The sequence below is a fragment of the Prosopis cineraria genome, unplaced genomic scaffold, assembly GCF_029017545.1.
Source record: "Prosopis cineraria cultivar Desert tree isolate PC_DT_omini unplaced genomic scaffold, ASM2901754v1 PC13, whole genome shotgun sequence".
NCBI lineage: Eukaryota > Viridiplantae > Streptophyta > Magnoliopsida > Fabales > Fabaceae > Prosopis > Prosopis cineraria.
The window spans coordinates 1746378-1771684 of NW_026555344.1; the positions used below are offsets into that span (position 1 = coordinate 1746378).

A 25307-nucleotide genomic window follows, 5' to 3' on the forward strand; every position below is an offset into this window, starting at 1 on the left:
CAAGATTTAATTAAAAATACTTTATATATGGAGACGGAAGTAGCATCTACTGTCCAGATTGATTTTTTGGATTGGTTCTTGAAACAATTTTCAAAGACATTTTTCAACGTCACAAAATAGAAATTCAATTTGGTTTTGTTTGATACTGAGATATTGAGATGATGGATGAAATAAAGCGGATAAAAATTAATGGAATATAATTTTTTCGTAAATAAAAATATTTTTGGTTCATAAAAAATTATACCAATAATTTTGATCATATAATATTTAACTGTAAACTCGTACATTATTTATATTTATAAAGTCGAAAACTTTGGAGCCATACTGGATGCTGTTTTTAATAATTTTGTGATTATATATATTTATCATCACAAAAAATTGGGTAGGTCTTCATATTTTAGACAAATTTAAGGAATAATTGTGCAAATTTAGTTAAGAGGAGTCTTCCATCATTTTCCCTTCCTAGTATCATCAAGAGGCCTGCCCATGACATCTAAAAAAAAATAAAAACTGACCTATTTATAATTTATTTTAATTTTGATATTAATTTATCATACCAAAGCATTAATGTTTATTTATAAAATTAATACATTAATTGGCTTATCATAAAAAAAAATTAACAACAAAAATCTGCTTTTGTTGCTATATATAAAAATTGTAATGTAATGTAATATTTACAATTGCTCACAATTAAACTAGTAGGAGAGACTTACGTTTTACATGTGATATAAGTTACTCTATGATCACTCCATATAGATAAGAAAACTTTTTATAAATTTTAAAGTGTAAATGAATGAATTATTTTTTAAACTTTAGATTTGTAGCAGTATAAATTTTGAACTTATTTATTGTATAAAATTATAAATTACTTTCTCAACTTTTGAAAACAGTACAATATGACCTTTGCTGTTAATAAAAATTAATTTTAATTATTAATTGATTAGAACAAGATATAAAAACAATATAAAATTACCAAAAAGTATAATTAAAGACTCAAAAAATTATAGAAAAGGACAAAAAAATTTGAGATTATTTTATGCAATTTTTGATATTCTTTTGTATCATTTTCTTGTTAGTTAACTATTAAAGTTAATTTTTGTTAATGACAGAAGTTAAATTACATCATTTTTAAAAGTTAAAGAAAAAATTTACACAATAAATGAGTTTAGTGTTTATAGTGTTACCGGATCTAAATTTTAAAAATAATTTACTCATTTACCCAATTTTATAACATGTACATATTGTTGAGGTTAAGTAAATGTTAAGCAAATCAAACGCCAGAATCGTTTGATGTAGAAATAAAGTCATAAATGGCGGATCCAAGTGCCGAACTCCATTTACGAGCAGCTGGGACGTGGAATCCAACTTCAAGATCCTCGTCCTCTTTTCCATTCCTTTTGTTCTTCAAAATTTAATTACGATTTTTCTTTTTAATAATTTGCGATTTGGGGTATGCGTGCAAATCACATTCCCCTCTTTTTCTTTCCTGACCTGCTGGCTACTGCTTTTCTGGCGAGGATAAATTAACGTTTAATACGAGAGACTGAGAAAAATATATTTCTTTTTATCATAGTTTTACACAAAAAATTTCATTACTTAAAATCCAATCTGTTTACACGTGTATTTTAATGTCTAAGATAAAGTTTAAGCATACCAGGGGCATAAATAAGAAATAATATAATCTTTTCATTACAAAATATAAGGTATTTTTTAGGTTGAATTTGTTCAAAAATATAATATATTTTTAGTTTTTCAATATATAATTAATGATTTTTTGAAAAAAAAATACTCAAGGAATGTTCTCCGACATGTTTGGTGTCTAAAAAGTGGTTTTGAAATTAACAAGTGTGGGAAAAAATAAATATAAAGATTGGAATTCAAAAAACTATGTATGTTTGGTATATAAATAAAGTCTTTGAATAATTTTTAATTAATTGTAATTTACATTCAGATTACAAAAAAATTATCCTTGTCATTGTCCTTATAATATTTTTTATTAAAAAAAAACGTAGACCCCCAATTTGTGGAAGAAATTCCAACCTTTGCAAAACTGGAACAAGTATGGACTAGTTTGATGAATTGCGACTTGGTTGCGGGGGATGGAGGCGGCTGATTGTTGGAGAGCGTTGTTGAAATTTGGTTGCTAATATGAGGGGTGAGGTTGTCCAAAACTCTCTTAACTGGGGAGAGAAATGTCACAACAAAAGGAGGTCCATGGGAGTTGAGCCACTTGCTTGTTTTAAAATTAAAAAAATATAATTTTTAATTCTTATAATTTTATTTAATTTTACTTTTAATCTTTATAGTTTTTTTTAGTATACAGATAAAAAGCTATTAAAAAATAAAAATTATAAAAATTTAAAAAATCAATGACACACAATCTTTTTAAAATTATTGAGGTAAAAAACATTAAAAAAATTATCGGGGTTAAAAATAAAATTTAATAAAATTATAAGAATTAAAGATTATATTTTTACTTTAAAAGTTAAAGTGAGGAAGCCGCTCTGCCAATGCTGACCCAGGTGACTTTCCTTTATAAAGCCATTTCTAAGATAACAATCATATATATCTCCTACTTCTACCTTGAGAACGCTTCTTTAGCTCCCAGCCATGACACCAAACAAGGCATTAAAATATCTGTGATGAGTTAGTCATTGAGGATATTATGATGAGGATCACCTTCAATTCAATTAAATATCATAGTTGACACACCACAGACACTTGAATGGTGTGAACTGTGAAGGCAGTTTCATGTCTACATCTTTTTAGGATATGTGGTCCTCTACAGGTGACTGTAACGTGCTGGGGTCATATCCCTCCCCCTCTCGTGGAGTACAAGAGGCAAGCATGAGCATAGGAGAAGACACTAACTTAGCAAATCCAACAACGCCACTTACAATCTAAGACAAATGGAGCAACCAAGACACATGCTTTGCATCAACCCACTACAGTTTGGAGGCATATCATGAAGAATGACAGTAACTTCTCCCACTCATCAGAAAAATCATTCTTCATGCCACTAATTACCTAATCACCAGTAAAATCAAGATGTGGTAGTTAATAAAACAGTTATTAAAAACAAAGAATTGACAAAAATATTTATATAACTTATAAAAAATAATATTAAAAATTAAGTAAATGAATCTTATAAATACTTACTATAAATTCATTCAAGATATTTTATATATTTTCAAGTATCTCTATAACTTGCTCTTTTTAAGCTTCTCATTTATAATTCAATAATGCCACTAATTACGTAATCAAACAAACCAACAAGCTAATAATACTAAACTTCTCGTGCTACAACTCTATCTATTTATGTTTTATTGAAATATTCACAAGATTTTCAAAAATCTTATTTATTTGTTCTTGATTGAATTGTCTCAAACCATGTTCTCTTTTAAAATTCTTTAAATATAATAATAATAACTCCAATAGTTTAGTGGCTATGCAATTCTTAATTAGTTTTGTAGAATATAAAAGGATCTACATAGTATTCAATTATCCATGCATCAACCAAATCGAATCAACAAATTTAAATGACTTGTCTCTCTGGCATAGAAGAGAAATCTCAACCAGTAAATCTAACCTCTATAATTTCCTTTAATGCAAAACACAATAAGAAAAGTTAAACTCATGTTTTGTTAAAACTTCATTGTAAAATTTCTCTTAATAAATCACGATTAACACAAAAAATCAAGGCAATCATTTGACCAATTCAGTATATTACCAAGTTTGTAACTTGTAAACATGAGATCCCAAATTTTTCATAATTCAAATTACTTAAACATCCTTTAATAATCCTCTAATCAGAGTAAAATATTATTTTGAAAGCATAAGATATTTCATGGGAGTGAAAATACTCAAAATCAATTGAAATTTATTGAGAAGTGGAAAACAAGGTGTTGCACCCGAAAATGCGACGCGAACAGCGTGAGAGCGGAGGTTCCAACCTTCGAAAGGAAGATCGGAGAAATGGGAGTTGCCACCAAGATTTTGAGAAAAATCTCAGAAAACCGTTTAAAGGTGGATAAGGATGGTCTGCAAAAACAGAAAATAGGTTCGGGAGTTGGTTGAGTGTGGGGAAGGTGTTAAGCACCCCACAACACCCATTCGTAAGAACGGTTACAGTTTGTTGTGCTATATTAATATGGTTTTAAAATTATTTTAATTATCCCTTTTATATTAATATGTTTGATATAAAAATAATAAGAATTAAGTGCAAAATATTTATTTATTTACGGGGAGGACTTGACTCAGAATCTGACTCTGAGGCCTACGTACTTTGTGATGGGAATCAAAGTCCACATAATTCGGGCTTAAAAGTTTGTTGGTAAAAATATTTTTTTTGAAGAGAAATTAATTAAAAATAATTCATCATTTTGGAAATAAAATAATTTTTAAAATTTTGATATGTGTGTTTTAAATTGTAAAAAATAATTTAATTTTAACTATTTTCTCAATTTTTTTGAATTTTGGAATAAGAAAAAGGTAAAGGGTTTAAAAATTATTTTTATTTTTATTGATTGGGAATTTAATCACAGTTCCTGTAAAGTCTTATTAGCTCATACGATAATACAATTATTCTAAATATCTGCAGAGATTTCAAAATCTCTCACAATAAAAGAATTAAATTTATTTATATGTTAGTAATAATTTATTCAAGTATGCATATATATGTTTTTAGAGAATTTTAATCATCATACATGTAAAGCCTTATTGACTTTTACGGTAATACGATTATCCTAAATATTTGCGGAGATTCAAAATCCTCACACCATAAAGGATTAAATATTATATATTTTAAATGTATTTTAATACGTAATTGTATAATTCACATTTAAATATAAAAATCTTAATCATTATACCTGCGAAGCTTTATTGACTTTCACGGTAGTACGATTATCCTAAAGGTCTATAGATATTCAAAAAAATCTCATATGACTAAAAAATTGAATACCTTAATTTGATTAATTAATTTTATTAAAAATATTTATAATTTTATTTACAAAAATCATTTATTTACTATATAAATTAATAATTGTGAAATTCTGTGTGGATTTATTATCCCACTCGATGATGTACTTAATTTAAATCTCAATGAAGATTTTTAAAATCTCTCATTAGACTTAAATATTTTATTAATTTAAATTGTACATAAAAAAGAGTTAATTTTAATGATGGGCCTTTTGAAACTCATATTATTATATACAAAATTAATTCTCATACCTGTAAAATCTTATTAATTTTCATGATATAGGATCATTTTAAATGCCTATGGAGATTCCTAAAATCTCACAACAAATAGATAATCAAGATATTTATATTTGCAATCGGTGCATAATATTATGGTTGGCTAAATAATCCATGCAATAAAGACAACGAAAAGAATAAATTAATTTGATGATTCACTATTCTTTCGACTTGAGGATATATATTATAAACAAAAATCAGATTTGGCATAAACTTTTAACAAGATCATAACTACGATAGACACGGCTCCAAACCATAATCAACCTCACAAATTATCAACAATACTTATATAGGCTCTTTTTTTAATCAAACCTCTCTCGGGTAAGTTCTAAATTCTACATAAAAATATTTAATCTCTAAATCTTTAATGTATATCCAAATCAATCTACACTCTCAATATCTATCAAGATATACACACACATATATGTTCATCAACAAATCTAAATTAAGGGAGGTGATATGATTTAAATATTACCTGATTTAACTATCAATGACTACATCCTCGAGCTGCAGCAGCCTGTGATTCCAGTGTGGCTTCATCATTGCTTCCTCGGCCAAATTCACCACAAGGAAGCCAACATCATCCTGCTCTATTTCTGCTAATCTGCCTAACTTAGGAAGATATTGCCTTGCTCCACCTTCATCTGATACAATAACTTTTATCTTTCTGTGAACAAGGCAATTTATATTGATTTGTCTAACAGCACCATCTTTTCCTTTTGCTCGGTTATAAGCAAAGAAAGCTTCATCATCACGCCTTTTAAACAGTAAGAACAGTTGCCACAAGGCATACTGATGGAAACAACGATTCAAGCTCTAATCGGAAACCTTTGTTTCGTTTTATCATCTGTGAATGGTCCTTCCTTACTTTGTGCTCTCCTTTTTTTGTTCTTCCAGTATAAGTTAAAATACCTCGTCTCCTTCTCTCTCCCATTTTCGTGCTCTGCTTTGAACGCTCTCTGTGCTCTATTTTTTCTTTATTACTCTGTCTCTGTCCCTTGCTCCTTTGTTTTTGCTCTCTCGTTCTCCACAGTCCTTCTCTTCTCTTCTTCGGTTTCCTCTTTTCTCTCAGTCTTTGTCTTTTTCAGTTTTCTCCCCTCTCGATCTCTCTCTTCTCATGCTCTCCCATTCTTTAGTTTTTCGCTGTTTCTCCTCCTCTTTTCTTCTCTTTTTTTTTCTCTCTCGATGCTCTATCTTTTTTGCTTTGCTATTCTGGTTTTCTGCTTCATTTTCTCGTCCAACTACATGCTCTGTTTTTTTTAGTTTTCTGTGTCTGCTCTTTTCTTGTCCCTATTTCTCCACTTTCATGCTTTCTTCCATTCAGCTTCTCTTCTCCATGCTCTCTCACTCTCCCTCTCTATCTCTCTCAAACTTCTCCTCCTTATGTACTCTCTCTATCACTTGGTCTCTGTTTATCTTCTTCCTTTTATTTGTGCTCTGTTTTTTACTCGGTCTTTTGGATCCGTCCCTGTGGCTTTCTTTACTCTGCTCAATCCTCCTTCTCGTGACTGGCGCAGAGAAGAGTGTGTATTCTATTTTCTCTGCTCCTCCTCCCTTTTTATGCTTCTTTTTTCCTCAGTTTTCTGCTCTGCATGCTGCATTTCTGGTTCTGTTTCCTTTTTTCTGCTAGCCGAAAGTGTGTACGTATGTTGGTTGCTTGCTGCTCCTTTTGCTTTATTTTGCTGTGCATGCATGCGTCTGGCTCAAAGTGTTTTCATGTCTGTGTTGCTATGTGTTTACGTGCTTCCTTTTGCTTTCTTTCTCTGCTGCGTCTGGGCTTTGCTTCTTTTTTTTTTTTATGTTTCGTGTGTGATCTGTGCATGCTTGGTTCTTCTAACTTTTCCTTTTCCTTCTCCTATCTACATCTAACCGAGTGGAGAGATCTTGGAAGGTTGAGATTTAATCTCTTTTTTTATTTTATTAAATTATTGTATTTTTAAAATATAATCCTAAAAAAGGATTAAATTTTATTTTTATATTTTTTGGTTATTTTTGAATAAACTAAAAAAAGATCCTAGCTAATAAAGATTATCTAGAAAATTTAAATTCTGTTAATTATTTTTTTTGAAAATATAATCCTAAAAAGGATTAAATTTCATTTTTATATTTTTGATTATTTATTATTAAATAAAAAAATGCTCGAACAAAATACGGTGTTCACACAAGGTAACATGATGCAACTGTCCCTCTCTGTGTCATGCACCATAACTTGTTGCACATTAGCAAATAGTATTTTATTATCAAATGACAACAAGCAGGAGCAACTTTTGATACGCCCTATTTTTTCATTTGATGTTCGAATGAGGTGTTATAGGTGTCTTAAAAAAATTTTTTTATAAACAAACTAATTGTTGGAAATTGTGTCCTAGAGCCAATCATTGTACTATGTACATTATTATTTAATGAATTTTTCTTTTGTTATCATAACAATTGTATGTTTAATATAATAATTGTATCTCTAGACAAACTATAGTGATTGTCTTAAATGTCCTTGGTCAGTTATCTTTGAGGGATTATAGATAAAACAAGACTGGTATGACTTTGATTAATTATAGAAATATAAATCAAAGTCATAAGCACTTAAAAGAATACAAGGTGCTGGACCGACCTACTGTAAAAAAGCTGTATGGTACAAGTCATAAGCTTATCTCATATGTAACTATATTACTAAGCCCTTTGACCTGAAATCATCATGGATTCCTACATGATAGCCATTGAACTTTGACCTTTTCAAAAATCACCTTTGATCGAGTGATCATAAAGGTTATGATTGAGTTTAGTGATATTCATGCAGAGGAATATGAGTGGTCAAAATGAATTTATCTCTCACATTAAGTGAGAGATATTATTGGGCCCCTCGATGAGTAAGACTGAGAAAATGTATGGCCATACTATAATGAAAATAATTTTTTCATTGTTACTGTCGGTTTACTCAGAGATCGAGAAAGTAATGGTCAAGTAAAAAAGAATGAAAATGTCATGTCTTGTACTTGACTGAAATATTGCGTGATAAAAGAGATGTGATATGGTTACATGATAGGTTACATTGGATCATCGATCCTCATGTGAATTGGATAGTTGCAATGTCTTATTAGAGGTCACTTGTAACTTGTGAGCTAATAGCGTAATTAGCCCACTGTCAATTTCATATGGGTCTACAAGGTTGCACATAAGAATAGCCCAACTCGAGCTATAATGTCTAAGTTCGTTGAATTTGAAATATGTCTAGATTTAATGAATGTAATATAGGGTGAATAAATTTTATATATATATTTAATATTTATTTATTTGATAAATATTTATATATATATATATATATAAAATATAAAATTTCAATATATATATATATCCATATATGTGTGTATGTGTATATATATATATCAGATATATATATGATATATGTATATGATATATAAAATTAAATATAGATAATATATATATATATTTTTTCAAAATATGTATGTATATATATTCGTATATATACAATATAATATGTATATGTGATATATATTATATTATATTAATTTTAAATTTAATTTTATATGATAGATTAAATTTAATAATTAATATGATAAGAGAAAATATCATATCATTTTTATAATTTAAATTTATAAGATAAATTTGAATTAGATATGATATTATAGATTAAATTTATGAGATAAATTTAATTAAATTTTCGTGAGCTTTTAAGTGGAAGACAAAAACCCTTATCTATATACTATATATAGATAGGGATGTCCTTATGAAAAAAGAGAGAGAGAGAGTTAGAAAGTTCTAACGGCAAAAACACTTTGAGAGTCACGAAACACCCTATAGAAAAAAAATTAACATTCAAAGAAGAACGGACGCTTAGAGCACTAACACGCTGTTTGAGTTAGAGAGTTGTTTGTGTAGACATTGATAGAAGGAGCAGATCTATGTTGTCAGCTCCTGAAATCCAAATGTGCGCCAACTTCAAAGAATTAAAAAGATAACTCTTCTATCCACCTTGATTTAAATGAGTTTTTTGGTCCATATCAAGATAAGAACTTCAAAATTTTAATCTTCCGTCCCTATCTTACACCAATGACATGAGTTTTACTTTCAAATTCTTTTACACAAAGAAGTTGGACACTCAAACATATTTTTATAACTTTTCACACTTTTCAAAACTTAATAGTATCCAAAACCCCACCTATGTGTCAAAAAGCTATCACTAACACTCAAAATACATTCAATGAATTTAGGATTATTTGCATAATACACCACGTTCACATAATCTCAACAATATTAAATTTTTACTTCTCAACTCCTTTTATACCAAAAACAAATGGAGGAGGTTTTTAACATTGCACTAGATAAATAATTGCCATAGTTATGATTAAATCAACATTCCTATACTTGCATTAGTATTTTAATCTTATTCACTTTGAATCAAACTTAAACACACATTTTAAGGCCCAAAATACATTCTAAAATTGTAAATAACAATAAAGTGCAAGTGTATATAAAATGCATTCTAATTGGTAATATTCTAATTGTTACACAAAATAAATGAAGATAGAAGGCTTTGCAATAAGAATCCTAAATTTCTAAGCCATTGGAGCCTTTTTCCTTTCTACACCTAAGTTCAAATTTGTAAAAATATTAAAAGAAAGGGGTGGGTATAACCACTCAATAATCAAGATACATCTACTCTACATAGTTGCGCATTAATTGACAAAAATGAATAAATTGAAGTTGAATACTTGGTTCACAAAATCATATGTAACATATATACATTACAATCACACCATTAACTTAATATCACATTTTTTTCATATATTCACGTTATGAGACATATTACCACAATACAGACAACCATATGACAACAGTCCGATTAATAATAATAATGCGCATTGTCACAATATAGACAGCTATGTGACAATGTCACATTTAATTATCACAACTTGCCACAAATTTAATAACCATGTGATATGTAGGATAAACATATGCATGATCAATTCCTTCTTATACTCTCCTTATTTTCTCTAATTGAAACCGTGGGTTATAATATCAATTAAGGCTTTTTTTGTATGATTGAACTACCTAAACTCACCAATCGTGAAGTGTGACCCTATCAAAGATCACATCATTCGCTCTCGAACCACACTTCTCCTATGTTCGAATCTCTAGGGTATCATATACCTTAAACTAACCTTCGCAACTTGGTAATCACATTGCTTTATAGGAGAGTTTGGGAGAATTAGTAAGGGCAATCTTACTGATCTAACCCAAACTTTACATAAAGTCCTTAACCATGGCTCTGAGATTACCTATATTGTTGCGCTTAGATCAAATTCCTTGGGTATATATGGTTATTGGATTTATTGTTTCTAGCTACTACAATAACACATCAAGTCCCATTTGGTTATTGAAAAGAAATGGAATGTGTTGAATGAGAACAAAATAGACAAAAGTAAGGTTGTAAAATGATAGAGAGATGAGAACTATAAAAAAGTGACAGTTATGAAATAATGGATAGGTGGGAATGTAGATTCATGACCTTATTTGTGTTAACCCCCATTCTCACCTCTTCAACCATCTCATAGCTTTCATCTCTCTATCATTATCACCTCTCTATCAATTTATAATTTTATTTTAGTTCATTTTGTATTTTATCAACTCATCCAATTTCATTCTATTTTTTTTCAACAACCAAACAACCTTTAATATCTAAAATACCAATCGATGTTATTTCTGGTAGAAGAGGTTATGATTGCTTGTCTATAAAGTTTTGGATTCAAGTTTGTGTAAACATAGAAAACATCTATGAGAGAGTTATTATTAATTGGATTTGACAATGTTTGAATCTAATTTATTCATATAACTATATAAAAAAGGACCTAAAATGTTGATTCTTTGACATCTTTTCCATAATCAATTTCATCTATGTCTATTTTATATAAATTGAATCTATTTATAAATTCTCATAATTGATCTGAAAGGATTTATAGTCTTCATTGGAATATATTTCGAAACATTATAATCCTATAACAAAAAAAAAATTATTTGCTGTTTTTTCAACAAGTTTCTTCATTTGGTATTATAGATTAATAGCCCAGACGAGGATCATCTCTTTTATCATAAATTGTTTCATCCACAATGTTTGAACCCTCACATTGTTTGAGCAATATGAGTTCTCTGCAGTTCTACTTCCATTCCATCTTTGTTTATTTGAAGATTTTTACGACATCATATGAAAAATTATAAAATTGATAAAGAATTATTACTAAAATTAAGCTTCAATTTTGTGCTAACATAATTCACTGATTTAATCGCTTCTTAATTGTTATCAGTATAACTTGATGTAATGTTCACAAGCAGCTGATTCTGCGATTATCCATCCCCCCAACAAAGAAGAAGAAGAAGACATAAATGAAATCCCATGAAAACTTTTAAGGGTCATATACCTATCAATTGCCACATTATTATTATCATTGACCACATAAAAGAATACGCCGTCCATGTAATCAAAAACAGAAAGTATAAGCCGTCCGTTTTACCCTGCCACTAAATAATCGCCACGTGTCCCCCAACATTTTTGTCGGCGTTTTATTTGGAAAGTGGCCGTATGTGATTGTGCAGGACTGCAGGGTCAGTAAACCAGACGCCGTCAACCTTAACGGCGTGGATCTCGAGTCGAGGGGATCAAAATTAAACGCCGTTTCCTCCTTCCCGCTCCCGCACACTGTAGATTCGGGATCTCATCGTTTTTCGTACCTATAAATATCAGACGCTTCTTCACATCTAACCCTACCTCTCATTTGTTCCTTACCAACGCTCTTCCGTCGGAGGACTTAGCTGCTTGAATTTAGCATTTCGGATCGCAAGCTTCGGGTTGGGCGGCGACAATGGCGGAGGAAGTGGAGAGCACCGTTACTGGTCTCGGATCGGTTATGGAGAAAGTAGCTGAAAAGCCTAATGGTCACAATTCGTCGTCTTCCGATTCCGATTCCGAGAAGCCAGTTACTTCGTCGATGAAGGACAAAGTGTTTCGGCTTTTCGGGAGGGAGAGGCCGGTCCATTCTGTTCTCGGCGGTGGAAAGCGTATGAATCTTTTTGTCTCTTCCCTGCTTTCTCAACGATTTCAGTCTTGTGAGATCTGTGATATATGTCGTGGCCTTTAAAATTAATTAGCATAATCACTGTTTTGAATTGATGGAATGCTATGGAATGTGGATTATACCAATGGATTTTATTATAAATGTGGAGTGGGCAGTGACATGTCTAGGCAATCAGGGATACTGATAGACTAACTTTGATGTTCTCTTTGAACGGAACGATATTTGTAGATTTATATTTTAGGGGATATGGTTTAACGTTATCTCGGCAATCTATATCTTCCTTGTATTATTTGGTATTATTTATTATTTCTATTATGATTTATTTTCTTATTACTCCCTTGGTAATCACTAATTGCAGCTGCTGATGTGTTGCTGTGGAGGAACAAAAAAATATCTGCCAGTGTACTTGGCACAGCCACAGCGATTTGGGTGTTTTTTGAATTGCTTGAATATCACCTTCTCACTCTAGTATGTCACGTTCTGATACTGCTTCTTGCAGTTTTGTTCTTGTGGTCCAATGCCCATACCTTCATCAACAAGTAGGCCTCTAACTTTATAATCTGTTGAATGAAGGTATAGCTATGTACCCTAGGGGGCCTCATATTTATTTAACCTTTTCCAATGCTCAATGAATCGTATTGTAGAACTCCTCCTCGCATTCCAGAGGTTCATCTACCTGAGGAACCATTCCTGCAAGTTGCAGCTGCTTTGAGAATTGAAATCAATAGGGGATTTGCTGTCTTGCGTAATATAGCCTCAGGGAGAGATTTGAAGAAGTTCCTCATTGTATGTGCATATGATTTGCCTTCTCATTCCATCCTTTAATTCAAAAATAATATAATTCTGTCATTATTGAGCATTACAGATTTTGTAAGCTGCTAATCGATCCTAACTTCCTTATATGATGCCCTGGTTGATTTGCTTTACTAGGATTTGGTTAATTGCTGCATTTCAATAAATTTTTAGTGCCTAACTTGGTGGGTTATGTTTATCTTCAAAATTCATGACATTGTCTAATCCTGAGGAATCTGGTGCGGATGTTGTTAGGTTATTGCTGGCTTGTGGATTCTATCAATTGTAGGAACTTGGTGCAACTTCTTGACCTTGTTTTACATATGTAAGAACAATAACAGTAATTATGTTTACTGCATTCTGTTCATTTTATGAAATTTAATTGATCTGAAAATCTTCATTTGGTGTTCAGCCTTTGTTGCATTGCACACAGTTCCTGTCCTGTATGACAAGTACCAGGATAAGATAGACCCGTTTGCTGAGAAGGCTACCATTGAGATTAAAAAGCAGTATGCTGTGTTCGATGTTAAGGTCTTGAGTAAGATGCCACGGGGTCCATTGAAAGGCAAGAAGTCAGAGTAATGAGTTGAATGGCAATGGTTTGAACCGTTAAAAAATGTGGCTCCAGATGTTTAATTTATTAGTTCTTTAGAGCCTTTGGTTTCTTTTGCCAGCCGTTGTTAGCTTTTGGGTTGGATTTGGACGGGTATGGTGGTACCCTTGGCTTCGTTTTCGGCTTCAAGCTGTAGCTTCGAATTTCGCTTTCATGCTATGGTTTTTGCTGGCTTCTCACATGTTAGACTTCTTATATCTGGTCTCTCAGTCATCAATTATGTTAGTGAAAACTTAATATTTTTGTATGTTACGGCTTCGTGCTCTTCTTGGTTTTATATGCGAGCATGAAACTTCTTCTTGGGGAAATATTTGAAGCCCATTGATGATTGAAAAAAATGGGCTTTTCGCTATGTTGCCATATTTCTCACCTTTTATTGCGGAATTTCATTACTCCAAAAATTCTATTCCTCGGACCTTCATCCAGATCCCTTTCAGATGAAATGGCCCGCACATCCACGTTGGCGTAGTAAATCTAAGATTGAATTCTTGAAGTGTATTGTTAGAGAAAATTGAACCTTTGTTGTTGAATTAGATGATACATTTTCTCATATATTGAGAGCAAGTGCTTTCTCCCAGTTCTTATTTGGCTTTATTTTGCAATGGATTTACAAAGTTTTGATTTGGAGTTGTGAATTTATTAATTCGGCTTGGCCCTTGAGTGCCCCATTTGGGATTTTGGAAGAACTTTGAAGGGAATGAAAGTGAAAGTGGAAATGGACACGGTGGGAGCGGAATGGATGTGGAGTTTAAAAGTTTTGTTTGATGTATGGAAATTTTGTATAATTTTTATATAAAATGTTTGTTTGTGATGTTGAGTAGAAAAAAAGGTAAGAGTGTTGTTGGACAATGTTTTGAAATTCGGATCGGACATCGAATTGAAAAGAGTAACAGGTCACTGTTTTTATGGTTCAACCGGTTAGATGGGTGGTTGAATTGGTGATATAAAAATTAAATAAAAAATAAAATTTATATGCGCAATTATATAAATAAAATATTAATTTATCAATGGTGCTTGAGATTTCAATTTCAAAAGTTAGATGCTTGGATTGTTGGAGCTAGAGGTAGAGGTATGTTAATAGCTTGTGATCTCAAAGAAAATATTGAAGTTAGAGGCATGCCGTCATATTATGACTCATAAGCTTTCGATCTTGATGTTAAAGATTGAATATTTAGAGTTGGAGGCAAATGTTGGAGGAGAAGTTAGAGATTGAGTTTGGATTATGAAGGAGAGATTAGAGATTATAGAAGAGAAGAAAAGAGAGAATTAGTGATTAGAAAAGAAAAATTGTGAATTTAAGCAACTCAGTCTAATTTTTTTTTAATTTTTTTGGCTTTGAACCGGGTTGACTCGGGTCCGGTTTTCGGGTTAATGCCGGTTCTATCAAAACCGACCGGTTCAACCCGGGTCAAAGATTAGATTGGTTCAATTGGTTGAACCGGACCGTTTTGTTCAGTGGGTGACTGTTGGATCGGTTGGACCGTTCGGTCCGGTCTGGTTTTCACAATATTGCTGTTGGCCCCTCAAATTTTTTGTTTTTTGTTTTTTTCTTTTTTGGGTGGGGTTGGGGGGATGATTCTCTGACTCTGTTGCGAGTGTTCGATTATCCACGTGTTTGGGAATTTGATTCAGATCCTCTCATAAGCTCTTCCCTCAGCGGTCCTCAATCTCAGCCATTCAACTCATCCAATGTCTCTTATCTTGCCATGTCAGGTTGAAATAATTTAATTTAAAAACAATAATTCTTTCCTCCATGTTTGGACCGAGTTTTGCGACGAGATGTGATATGTAAAAGGCTGTTTCATGAAAATAAGGAAAACAAAAGGGCAGGAAAAGGCTGTTTCATGAAAATAAGGAAAATAATTGGGATCAGGTCAACTCAAACTTACCAAAAAAATTTAAGAGCAAATAAAAAACTAATATTTTTAAATATTAATTAATTTTTTAAATTTTATGTCATTTTATATAAAAATATTATATATTTGAGTGTATCATTATACTTATTTTTTAAAAAAATTAAAAATATTTAAAATTTCATATTTTTATTCAATAAAATATCTCAAAATGTTATTTAAAATATATCTTAATCTTAATCTTTATATTTTAAGACCCACTTATTTTTTTAAAAAATTTTAAAGTTTTATACATCGTTCGAGTATTCAAAAATATATATTTGCTATTTTTTATAAAATAAAATAATTAATTTTAAAAGAAAAAATTAAATTAAAAATAAATTTAAAAATAAAATTCAGGTATATATGAATTCTCAGCTCTACCATTAGATAAACATAATAAATAGAACAAAATATTTGAATAATTATTTGATTATTGTTCATACTAGACTTGGTTAAAAATTAAGAATAAATTAAAGTAAATATCCTTTGTATGTAGAGGTTAAACAATATAAAAAGTTTAATAAAAAAATAATTAAAAAATAATATTTTACTTATAATTAAATGATTTTGTTTTATATAATATAATGATGATTATTTTTTCATATTTTTAAAAATAAAAAGTATAGTTTACCCAAAAGTTATTGAAAATTTTAATTAATTGAGGCAATAATTTTAAATTTGTAACTTAATCATGATTGAATTGAGATCAATATAATCATAATTAAAATAATATAATTTAATTCAAATATATAGAATATTTATATATGATTATGATAAGAATAATATTTAAACAACTAAGACATGAATTTATAATTAAAGTAAACATTCATGAACAAATTATACATAATACAACAAAGCTATAATAGAGTTATTTAAGTACAAAGTTGATAAGTTATTATTTTTTTAAAGTCAAAACAATATTTTATGATTGACAAAGTTACTTAAAAATTAAAATTGGTTTAACAAATAGAGAAAAAATATTTTTAAAAAATTTTGAGTATTCAGGCCAGCCCAAATAAACCTAAGAGTGTTAGGGTCAAGTTTAATTATATAAACTTTTTATATAAGATAGAATACTTTAATACTAATGTGAATAATCTTGACTCAAATCAGTTTGGACTCTTCATGGTTAAGGCTAAAAGAAAGCCATCTTAGAATTAAAATATCATTTGATAGATTTAACACTCATTTAACTTTATATCTTCTTTCTTATGAAGTACTACAATATTTGAATAATGAATTTTCTCTCTCTTCTTTCTTGTGAATTACATTAATGTGTGAATAATAAAGTTCCTCCGATTTTTCTTCCTTAACAAGCAGGGGAAAAAAAATCAAGGCAGAGAGATATCCCCGGACATGGTTACAAACATATGATGGTGGTTCACATTACCCCTAAAAATAAAATCAGCTTGTAATCCCTCGTTTGGTTAGAGGGTAGGAGAAATTTTAACGAGTTTGATTCAAATGAAATAGATAATTGAGATAAATTTTAATTAAAAAAAAAGATGTAAAGTAAGAGAGTAATGAAATTTAATTAAAATCTTAGAACCTCATTTTTCTATTTTTTTTAAAATTGAACTTACAAAAATCTCCGTTCCTCTGCCTTCCAACCAAACACAATCAATGAGGGGACGTAATATATCATCAATCAAATATGTAATATAAGTAATAAAAAATTCATAATATAACAAATTCTACTGTTCATGATATTTTTTTTAAAAAAAATTTAACAATAACAAGTTTTTTTCCCCTAATTCAACAATGTAATAGAAAACATATTCAGTTATCAGACGAAAAATAAAAATAAAAAGGAAAGCTGCTCATGGCATACATTGGAGAAACAAAGGGGCACTAAGAGACAAGACAGAAATCAGATCATTTGACTTGTTTAACATTCATACAATACTCTATTAGGCCGAAAACACAATCATCCAGAAATAGCCATCAAGGCACGCCAATCATAAGCAATACAAGGTTACTTTCAAAACTAATCACCTACCTTCAACTATATAAACCTCTCTTGTTCAACAAAGAGCAGCACGTCCCCAGATAAAAGGGGAAACAAAAAGAGAAAAACTTCAAATTTCAGACGAGAGAGATCAAATGGCAGGTGCTTTAGGAACTCTGACACCAATTTTCTTCTCAGTGGTGCTGTTTATCCTCGGAAGAGGACCAGATGCTGGTGGAATTGCCATCTACTGGGGTCAGAATGGGAATGAGGGAACTCTAGCGGAGACTTTGTGCTTCAGGAAACTATGACTTTGTGAACATAGCTTTTCTCTACACTTTTGGCAGTGGAAGAATTCCCAAAATAGACCTTTCAGGCCATTGTGATGCATATAGCAATGCCTGCAAGTCTCTAAGTGGTGACATAAAGCCTTGTCAAGCCAAAGGCATTAAGATCATGCTTTCAATTGGTGGAGGTGCTGGGAGCTACTCATTAGCATCCTCAGAGGATGCTAGACAGGTTGCCAATAGCTTCTTGGGAGTAAACTCACCTTCTCGTCCTCTTGGTGAAGCTGTCTTAGATGGCATTGACTTTGATATTGAACAAGGAACAAACCAGCATTGGGATGATCTTGCCAGATATCTTACAGGTGTTGCTAACATACATTTTGGTTTAAGTAAGGTCCAAAATAATTGGATTGACTATAACTTTTTTGCTATTTATTGTTCATCTAAGAGTTTAATAATATTATTCTCTCGGTCATATGGATCACCTAAAGAACAGAGAGAGAGAGAGAGAGATCATGAGGGAATAAAGAAGGAAGTAACGAAGAATGAGTCGGTGGTTAATTACACAACCCTGACTTTAAAAAGTTTTATCATTGATCTAAATGATGAAGTATGATTAGGTAATAGTAAAACTGAGATAGTTATATAGTCGTGCGTTGTAATGGCCATCTCTACTTTCAGGACACAGCAGCAAAGGAAAGAATATTTACTACAGCAGCCCCACAGTGTCCTTTTCCTGACGCTTGGCTTGGAAATGCCGTTAAGACTGGCCTTTTTTACTATGTCTGGGTTCAGTTTTACAATAATCCTCCATGCCAGTACAGTTCTACAGAAATTGCCAATCTTGAAAATGCCTGGAAGCAATGGATTGCAGATATCCCAAGTACAAAAGTTTTCTTAGGCCTGCCCGCATCTCCTCAGTTAGCTGGAAGTGGCTTTATTCCTGTGACTGATCTTACATCAAACGTGCTTCCAGATATCAAAACCACTGCAAATTATGGAGGTGTCATTTTATGGTCCAAGTACTATGATGATCAAACTGGATATAGTTCCTCCATAAAAAGTGATGTCTAGAATCTTATAACTGCATGCCTGTGAGTCTATAGTGCGTACCATTCCTCTTGTATGTTCTTATGTGATCGCCGTACATGAATATGAATATTGAATACAATACTCCATTATTCTAATTCATTTATAAGACTAGCTTTTTGAAATCAAAACATCTTTCATCGAAAGTCTAACTGCATCTGATGATAACAGTCAGCAAATCTATAAAATAAACGGAGAGTATACAAAATACATACAAGGCTGAAAATTTTGCTACTTACAACAGCCAATATAGATCCTTTACAGTTTACACAATTACTACTACAATTGAGCACAAACATAAGACAGCTTTATATGTCTTGTTCCATACTTCAACATAACATCCAGAATTTACACCAAAATTTTGAAGAACTTCACCCGTGCTAAGTTTAAGTTCTCTTTGAAGACAATGATATTTTAAAATAAGTTGGTCTTGCGGTTGAGGGGCATCCAATAGATTGGATTAATTCTTCCACGCCAAGCACCTTAAACTTTGGGGGTGAATTCGGAGCAATGTTGTCAACCCGGTGTTCATAAATCTTGCCTTCCTTGTCAAGCTTATATTCAGAGGTTCCATCAAACCTTCCACGACTCTCCCATGGAACTCGAGGGATTCCATGAATGGTCCAGCGAACCATTATCGTGCTCTCAACAGGCTGCCACATGCTAATTATATCAATCCACAAAGCCTTGAAAAAGATCCTGCCATGAAATCGTAATGCCCAGAAGATTGATTTATAATTCTCAATGCCGATGAATGTATTGAGAGGATCTTTAAACACGATATCATCCCTGTAAAGTGACATGGTGTTGTAATCACTGAGCAATAAGATTTAGACACGGTAAAAAAAAAAAAAAACCACACAACACCTCAATTTGGTCTGGTGTAATCTATTTCCAATTTACTATACTAGCACTTGATACATTCAAAGCATGCATACCAAGATTTAGCATGAAAATTCATCAACTCATTGATCCACAGATGAGAATTAGTCAGTGCTTGATTCAATAGACTGACAGTCTACAAATTAAAACTTAAAAATTCTGTCCTAAGTTAATGTTGATATCAGATATGTAAATCAAGATCTATACAACCATCCCCAACAACATTCTTGACTAGTCGAATGATGTTCTCCAATTCATCTGTGAGAAAGTACTGAATTTCCTCATCTTAGCGCAAAGCTTAGAAGCTAGGACTCAAAATGAGAGTTCTTCATAGTAAGTGTAACTACCTTTGACATGTACAGTTTTAAGTGAAACCGGTCATGATGCAGCAGAACACCAATCACATTTTAATATACTCAACCTTGCTCCACAATTAAAGTTACTAATTTAGGCAATACACAAAAGATCCAACACTCCAGTCTACATCTTTCCCAAATGATGCCAGTACCAGGCAAGCAGAAAACGCAAGAAACAGAGAGTGTAGTTAAAAGGCATCAATCATCAGTTGGTCACACCTTTAACTTCTACAAAAATTATAATATTAAAGGTTTAAAAATTAAAGTCGTCAAAAACAGTACGTGCTTCCTGATTCAACCTTCATGATTTTAACATCCAGTTCTGTCAGTCCCTCATGAGGTATGATCATAATCAATCTAGTTATTATTAACCAAAATACAAGCTCAACACATTGCGCTATTGATGTCTTATGAACTGCGTACACCTTGCTGTAGGTTTGATATGAATTATGATACAGGTGATACATGCAATCAGTCTCATAGGCCATAATTTATGTTTAACTAAAACATTACAAACGATAAATTGGTGGAAAACAAAGATCAATTATCTATTCTCCTCAAATACTCAACTACCACGGTGGACACTCAACAAACCTGTAGATATCGAAACAAGGCTCCCTGTAAAAGAGCTCAGGGAACTCCTCCCTCAAAGTCCGGATCGCATAGCCCAGATTCAAATAGTAATTCTGCTTTTCTTCCTCCTCTTTGCTCGACCTCGATTCCAGCTTCACCGGAGCTGAAAAGAGACCGTACGACTTCAAACTCACGTGCGGATTCAAACCCGAAACCCCAAAGTCTTTCACTCTACAAGATACTCTTATCCCATCACTCGGCCCAATTGCGATGCCGTCCGTGAAGGTTTTAAAGCTCTGAAGCTTCCTAAAGCTAGGGCTGTGATCGTAGAAAACTTTGGGGTTTACAAGCGTCACCGGGGAATGGATAAGAAGAGCCATCAGTAGCTCAAATTTTCCCGCATGAACAATGAAATTAGAGGAAAATTAAGGAAGACGATGTCATTTTCCTGGAAATGAAATCTTATCTGGAACCACCCCTTTGTCAAAGGAGCGCGCTCAACAAAAGAAACTGGACTTCCCCTCCGGCTCAGGTCCCGTCAATTACCCAATTTATCAAAAGGAAGTACACAGGCCCCACAGAAATGTTGTCCAAAAAAAAAATTATATTAATTATAATTATAATGATTATTTAATTTATTATTATTTATTTATGTTAATCGTATACATAATTATTTTCATTTACCTTTCTATATGTTGCTGAGTTATATTAAATATGTTAAAATTTAAAAATAAATTGTAATGTATACTTATATTGCTTTTGGTATAAAATTAAAGTAAATTATAGGCACACCGCACACTCTTTACACAAATTTTAAAATAAGTTAGATTGATCATAATTTATAAATAATGAAGCTTTATATACATTTAATACTATTTATAAAATTTAAATTACTATTAAAACTTAAAATCTTAAGTTTATATATCAAAGTGGATACGACGTATCTCATCTAAAGATAAAATTTCATTTTTTTCCAAAAAAATGATGAATACAAAATCACTTATTTATTTTTATATTTTAAATTAAAATTTTTGAATATATAAGTTAATAGTTATAAAATTATTTAAGACAAAAAAATATTAAATTGCTAAAATTTAATTGAAAGTCACAATTTTATATCCTCTTCAAGTCCAAATGAAAAGTACACCCATTCACCCCTTGCCAACGAGTCTTTAGTTTTTTTTTTTTACATAAAAATATTTAGATAAGTTGAATCCTAAATAGTTATTAAAGTTAGGTCATACTTTTAGATTTGAAGGGCATTTACAAAAATATTTAAAGATTACTCAAAATTGATTACTAACAAGGTGTTTGCATTGAAAATAAGCTTCGATCTCACATTGATCTTTTGAGTTATGAGATAATTCTTACTAATTGAACAAACTTTTATTGGTAATAAATATTTAATTTTGCTTGCTCTCTATATTCTAACTACATTGTAATGCAAGATTAGCCTACCATGTGTTGTTTTTACTTGTTGTATTCTCAATCTGTTCCTTGTGTGTCATCAAGCGAGTCTCCATCTCAACCACCATGGAGGATATTGCTATAACGGATGAGTGGTCCTCCTCACCTGGAAGCAATCTTTAAAAGAATGCCTCTGGGCTATGCTTTATCCCAACTTCGTCTCTCCAGTTGCTTCAACGAGTCTTATTCCACCTTGCCCAATCGAGATTCTTGAATTGGTGCTTCAGCTCTTTGGCTTTAGTTTTGGCATGTCACCTCAAAAATCCCTCAAGTTTATGTGATAGCTTGCATGCTCAAACATGTTTAACCAGTTTGTAGCCTATATTTACTTAGTTGTTGCTTCGAAACCACGTAATTCTCTTATGATCCAGTTTGGTTCGAATGGTTTGAAGGGTTCTAAAGAGCAAGGAAGGGGATGACTGATGAGAGGATATAATTACTTCTATTTTTAGAAAAATGCAAAGTCGGGTTACAACTTTTAATCAGTTTTTCTTGCTTTCATTTGTACATATTCTCTTTATAAGAATCTCATGACTTTTTACTTATCCATCTTGTTTAGATGAATTTAGAAACTCGTATCTCCTCCCCTCCAAGCCATCTAACCAAACAATGAGTCACACATTATCAAATCTCTTCTAAATACCAAACAAGGAACTAGCTTCACCAAAAATTCCTACGAACTAACTAATAAACTTGCTCTGTTGTTACTATGAATCACTATTTTTCTGCAAAAAAAAAAATATTTTTTTGGATACGACGTATCTCATCTAAAGATAAAATTTCATTTTTTCCAAAAAAAATGATGAATACAAAATCACTTATTTATTTTTATATTTTAAATTTAAAATTTTTGAATATATAAGTTAATAGTTATAAAATTATTTAAGACAAAAAAAATAAAATTGCTAAAATTTAATTGAAAGTCACAATTATATCCTCTTCAAGTCCAAATGAAAAGTACACCCATTCACCCCTTGCCAATGAGTCTTTGTTTTTTTTTTTACATAAAAATATTTAGATAAGTTGAATCCTAAAAAGTTATTAAAGTTAGGTCATACTTTTAGATTTGAAGGGCATTTACAAAAATATTTAAAGATTACTCAAAAATTGATTACTAACAAGGTGTTTGCATCAAAAATAAGCTTCGATCTCACATTGATCTTTTGAGTTATGAGATAATTCTTACTAATTGAACAAACTTTTATTGGTAATAAATATTTAATTTGCTTGCTCTCTATATTCTAACTACATTGTAATGCAAGATTAGCCTACCATGTGTTGTTTTTACTTGTTGTATTCTCAATCTGTTCCTTGTGTGTCATCAAGCGAGTCTCCATCTCAACCACCATGGAGGATATTGCTATAAACGGATGAGTGGTCCTCCTCACCTGGAAGCAATCTTTAAAAGAATGCCTCTGGGCTATGCTTATCCCAACTTCGTCTCTCCAGTTGCTTCAACGAGTCTTATTCCACCTTGCCCAATCGAGATTCTGATGATTGGTGCTCAGCTCTTTGGCTTTAGTTTTGGCATGTCACCTCAAAAATCCCTCAAGTTTATGTGATAGCTTGCATGCTCAAACATGTTTAAACAGTTTGTAGCCTATATTTACTTAGTTGTTGCTTCGAAACCACGTAATTCTCTTATGATCCAGTTTGGTTCGAATGGTTTGAAGGGTTCTAAAGAGCAAGGAAGGGGATGACTGATGAGAGGATATAATTACTTCTATTTTTAGAAAAAATGCAAAGTCGGGTTACAACTTTTAATCAGTTTTTCTTGCTTTCATTTGTACATATTCTCTTTATAAAAAATCTCATGACTTTTTACTTATCCATCTTGTTTAGATGAATTTAGAAACTCGTATCTCCTCCCCTCCAAGCCATCTAACCAAACAATGAGTCACACATTATCAAAATCTCTTCTAAATACCAAACAAGGAACTAGCTTCATCCAAAAATTCCTACGAACTAAACTAATAAACTTGCTCTGTTGTTACTATGAATCACTATTTTTCTGCAAAAAAAAAAAATCACAATTTTTTTATATCAAAAGAATTGAACTCTCAATGCCTGTTCATATTTTTATACACTCGTCCAATGTTATTACTATTAGAATTTGTCAAGCACCTTGAATGAACGATTTTTAACTATGTATACTCCATTGCACATAAGTCGTACCGATTGCACCATTAAGTTTAATTTAATTAACTATTATTGGAAGTTGATTGGTTAAAAGAAAACTTTCTAACTATGGTTTTTTATATGATAAATATGTAATTCTTACAAATTTTTACAAAGAATAGAACTAAACAAAATCATAAAATTAAGACGATAATTTAATTTAGTTATAAAATAAAAAAATAGTAAAGTAGTGAGAGAGAGGAAACGAGATGGAGGAGGAAAACACAAAAGAAGAAGAAGAAGATAAAATTTAAAAAGAAAAGGCAGAAAAAAGAATAAACGAAAACAAAAAGTGGACAAGGGACGAAGCAGAGAGAATAGATTCTGAGTGGTGAGTGGGGTGTAAGAATCTTCAAGTCTCGTCGTTTCCGTCAACAACGGTGCAGTGCTGTGGGGGCTAACATTATTAAATATTTACTAAACGTATTTCGTTTTTTACTGCAATAAAGATTTGGCTGAGAGGGTGGAGATATGTTTTTCACTGCTAAGTGCTAAGCAAAAGCAGATCATCTAATTAAAAATGACGACGCTTGACATGAAACTCAAAGCAATTACGACAATTATAATGAAGATTGCCCAAGGCAGGCAGGCATCCAATTCATAATCATACTCCCATCAACACATTTTATTTATGTCAAAATTACATTGATGCTACTTATATACATTGTTCCTTATAATGTTTTTTTTAAAAAAAGGCTTAAAACACTATATATACACATTATTCCTTATAATTTTACCGTGGTGCATTATCGACAGCATTATTATTTAGATTTAATTTTTTGTAAATGTTATTATCTCAAATGAATTGATAAATTACACAAACTATAAAATTCTAAAAAGCTAAAAAATCAAGCCTCTGCAACAGATGAGATTCAACTTAAAATACTTT

The 25307-nt window shown here is 31.4% G+C and overlaps 2 protein-coding genes and 1 pseudogene across 2 annotated transcripts; 2 read left to right on the forward strand and 1 right to left on the reverse strand.

The window, feature by feature from the left end:
- The first annotated feature begins 12015 nt into the window (after positions 1-12015).
- LOC129290804 (reticulon-like protein B1) lies at positions 12016-14095 on the forward strand. Its single transcript, XM_054927809.1, has 5 exons — positions 12016-12321; positions 12697-12877; positions 12983-13124; positions 13386-13455; positions 13543-14095. The coding sequence occupies exons 1-5, from the start codon at positions 12126-12128 to the stop codon at positions 13710-13712; spliced, it is 759 nt and encodes a 252-aa protein (XP_054783784.1). The 5' UTR covers positions 12016-12125; the 3' UTR covers positions 13713-14095.
- A 3458-nt stretch (positions 14096-17553) lies between these two features.
- Positions 17554-19074, forward strand: LOC129290901 (acidic endochitinase-like; annotated as a pseudogene).
- A 23-nt stretch (positions 19075-19097) lies between these two features.
- Positions 19098-21307, reverse strand: LOC129290803 (uncharacterized). The gene is made up of 2 exons (XM_054927808.1): positions 20795-21307; positions 19098-19751 (listed from the first exon to the last, which is right to left on the reverse strand). The coding sequence occupies exons 1-2, from the start codon at positions 21151-21153 to the stop codon at positions 19349-19351; spliced, it is 762 nt and encodes a 253-aa protein (XP_054783783.1). The 5' UTR covers positions 21154-21307; the 3' UTR covers positions 19098-19348.
- Positions 21308-25307: the final 4000 nt, after the last annotated feature.

What these genes read in the sequence shown, in the direction of transcription:
- LOC129290804 (XM_054927809.1), top strand. Translation starts at nt 12,126, where the DNA reads ATGGCGGAGGAAGTGGAGAGCACCGTTACTGGTCTCGGATCGGTTATG. An exon ending in TGTTCTCGGCGGTGGAAAGC is followed by an intron (nt 12,322 to 12,696) that starts GTATGAATCTTT and finishes CACTAATTGCAG; the next exon opens with CTGCTGATGTGTTGCTGTGG. An exon ending in CTTGACCTTGTTTTACATAT is followed by an intron (nt 13,456 to 13,542) that starts GTAAGAACAATA and finishes TTTGGTGTTCAG; the next exon opens with CCTTTGTTGCATTGCACACA.
- LOC129290803 (XM_054927808.1), bottom strand. Translation starts at nt 21,153, where the DNA reads ATGGCTCTTCTTATCCATTCCCCGGTGACGCTTGTAAACCCCAAAGTT. An exon ending in CCTTGTTTCGATATCTACAG is followed by an intron (nt 19,752 to 20,794) that starts GTTTGTTGAGTG and finishes GTCACTTTACAG; the next exon opens with GGATGATATCGTGTTTAAAG.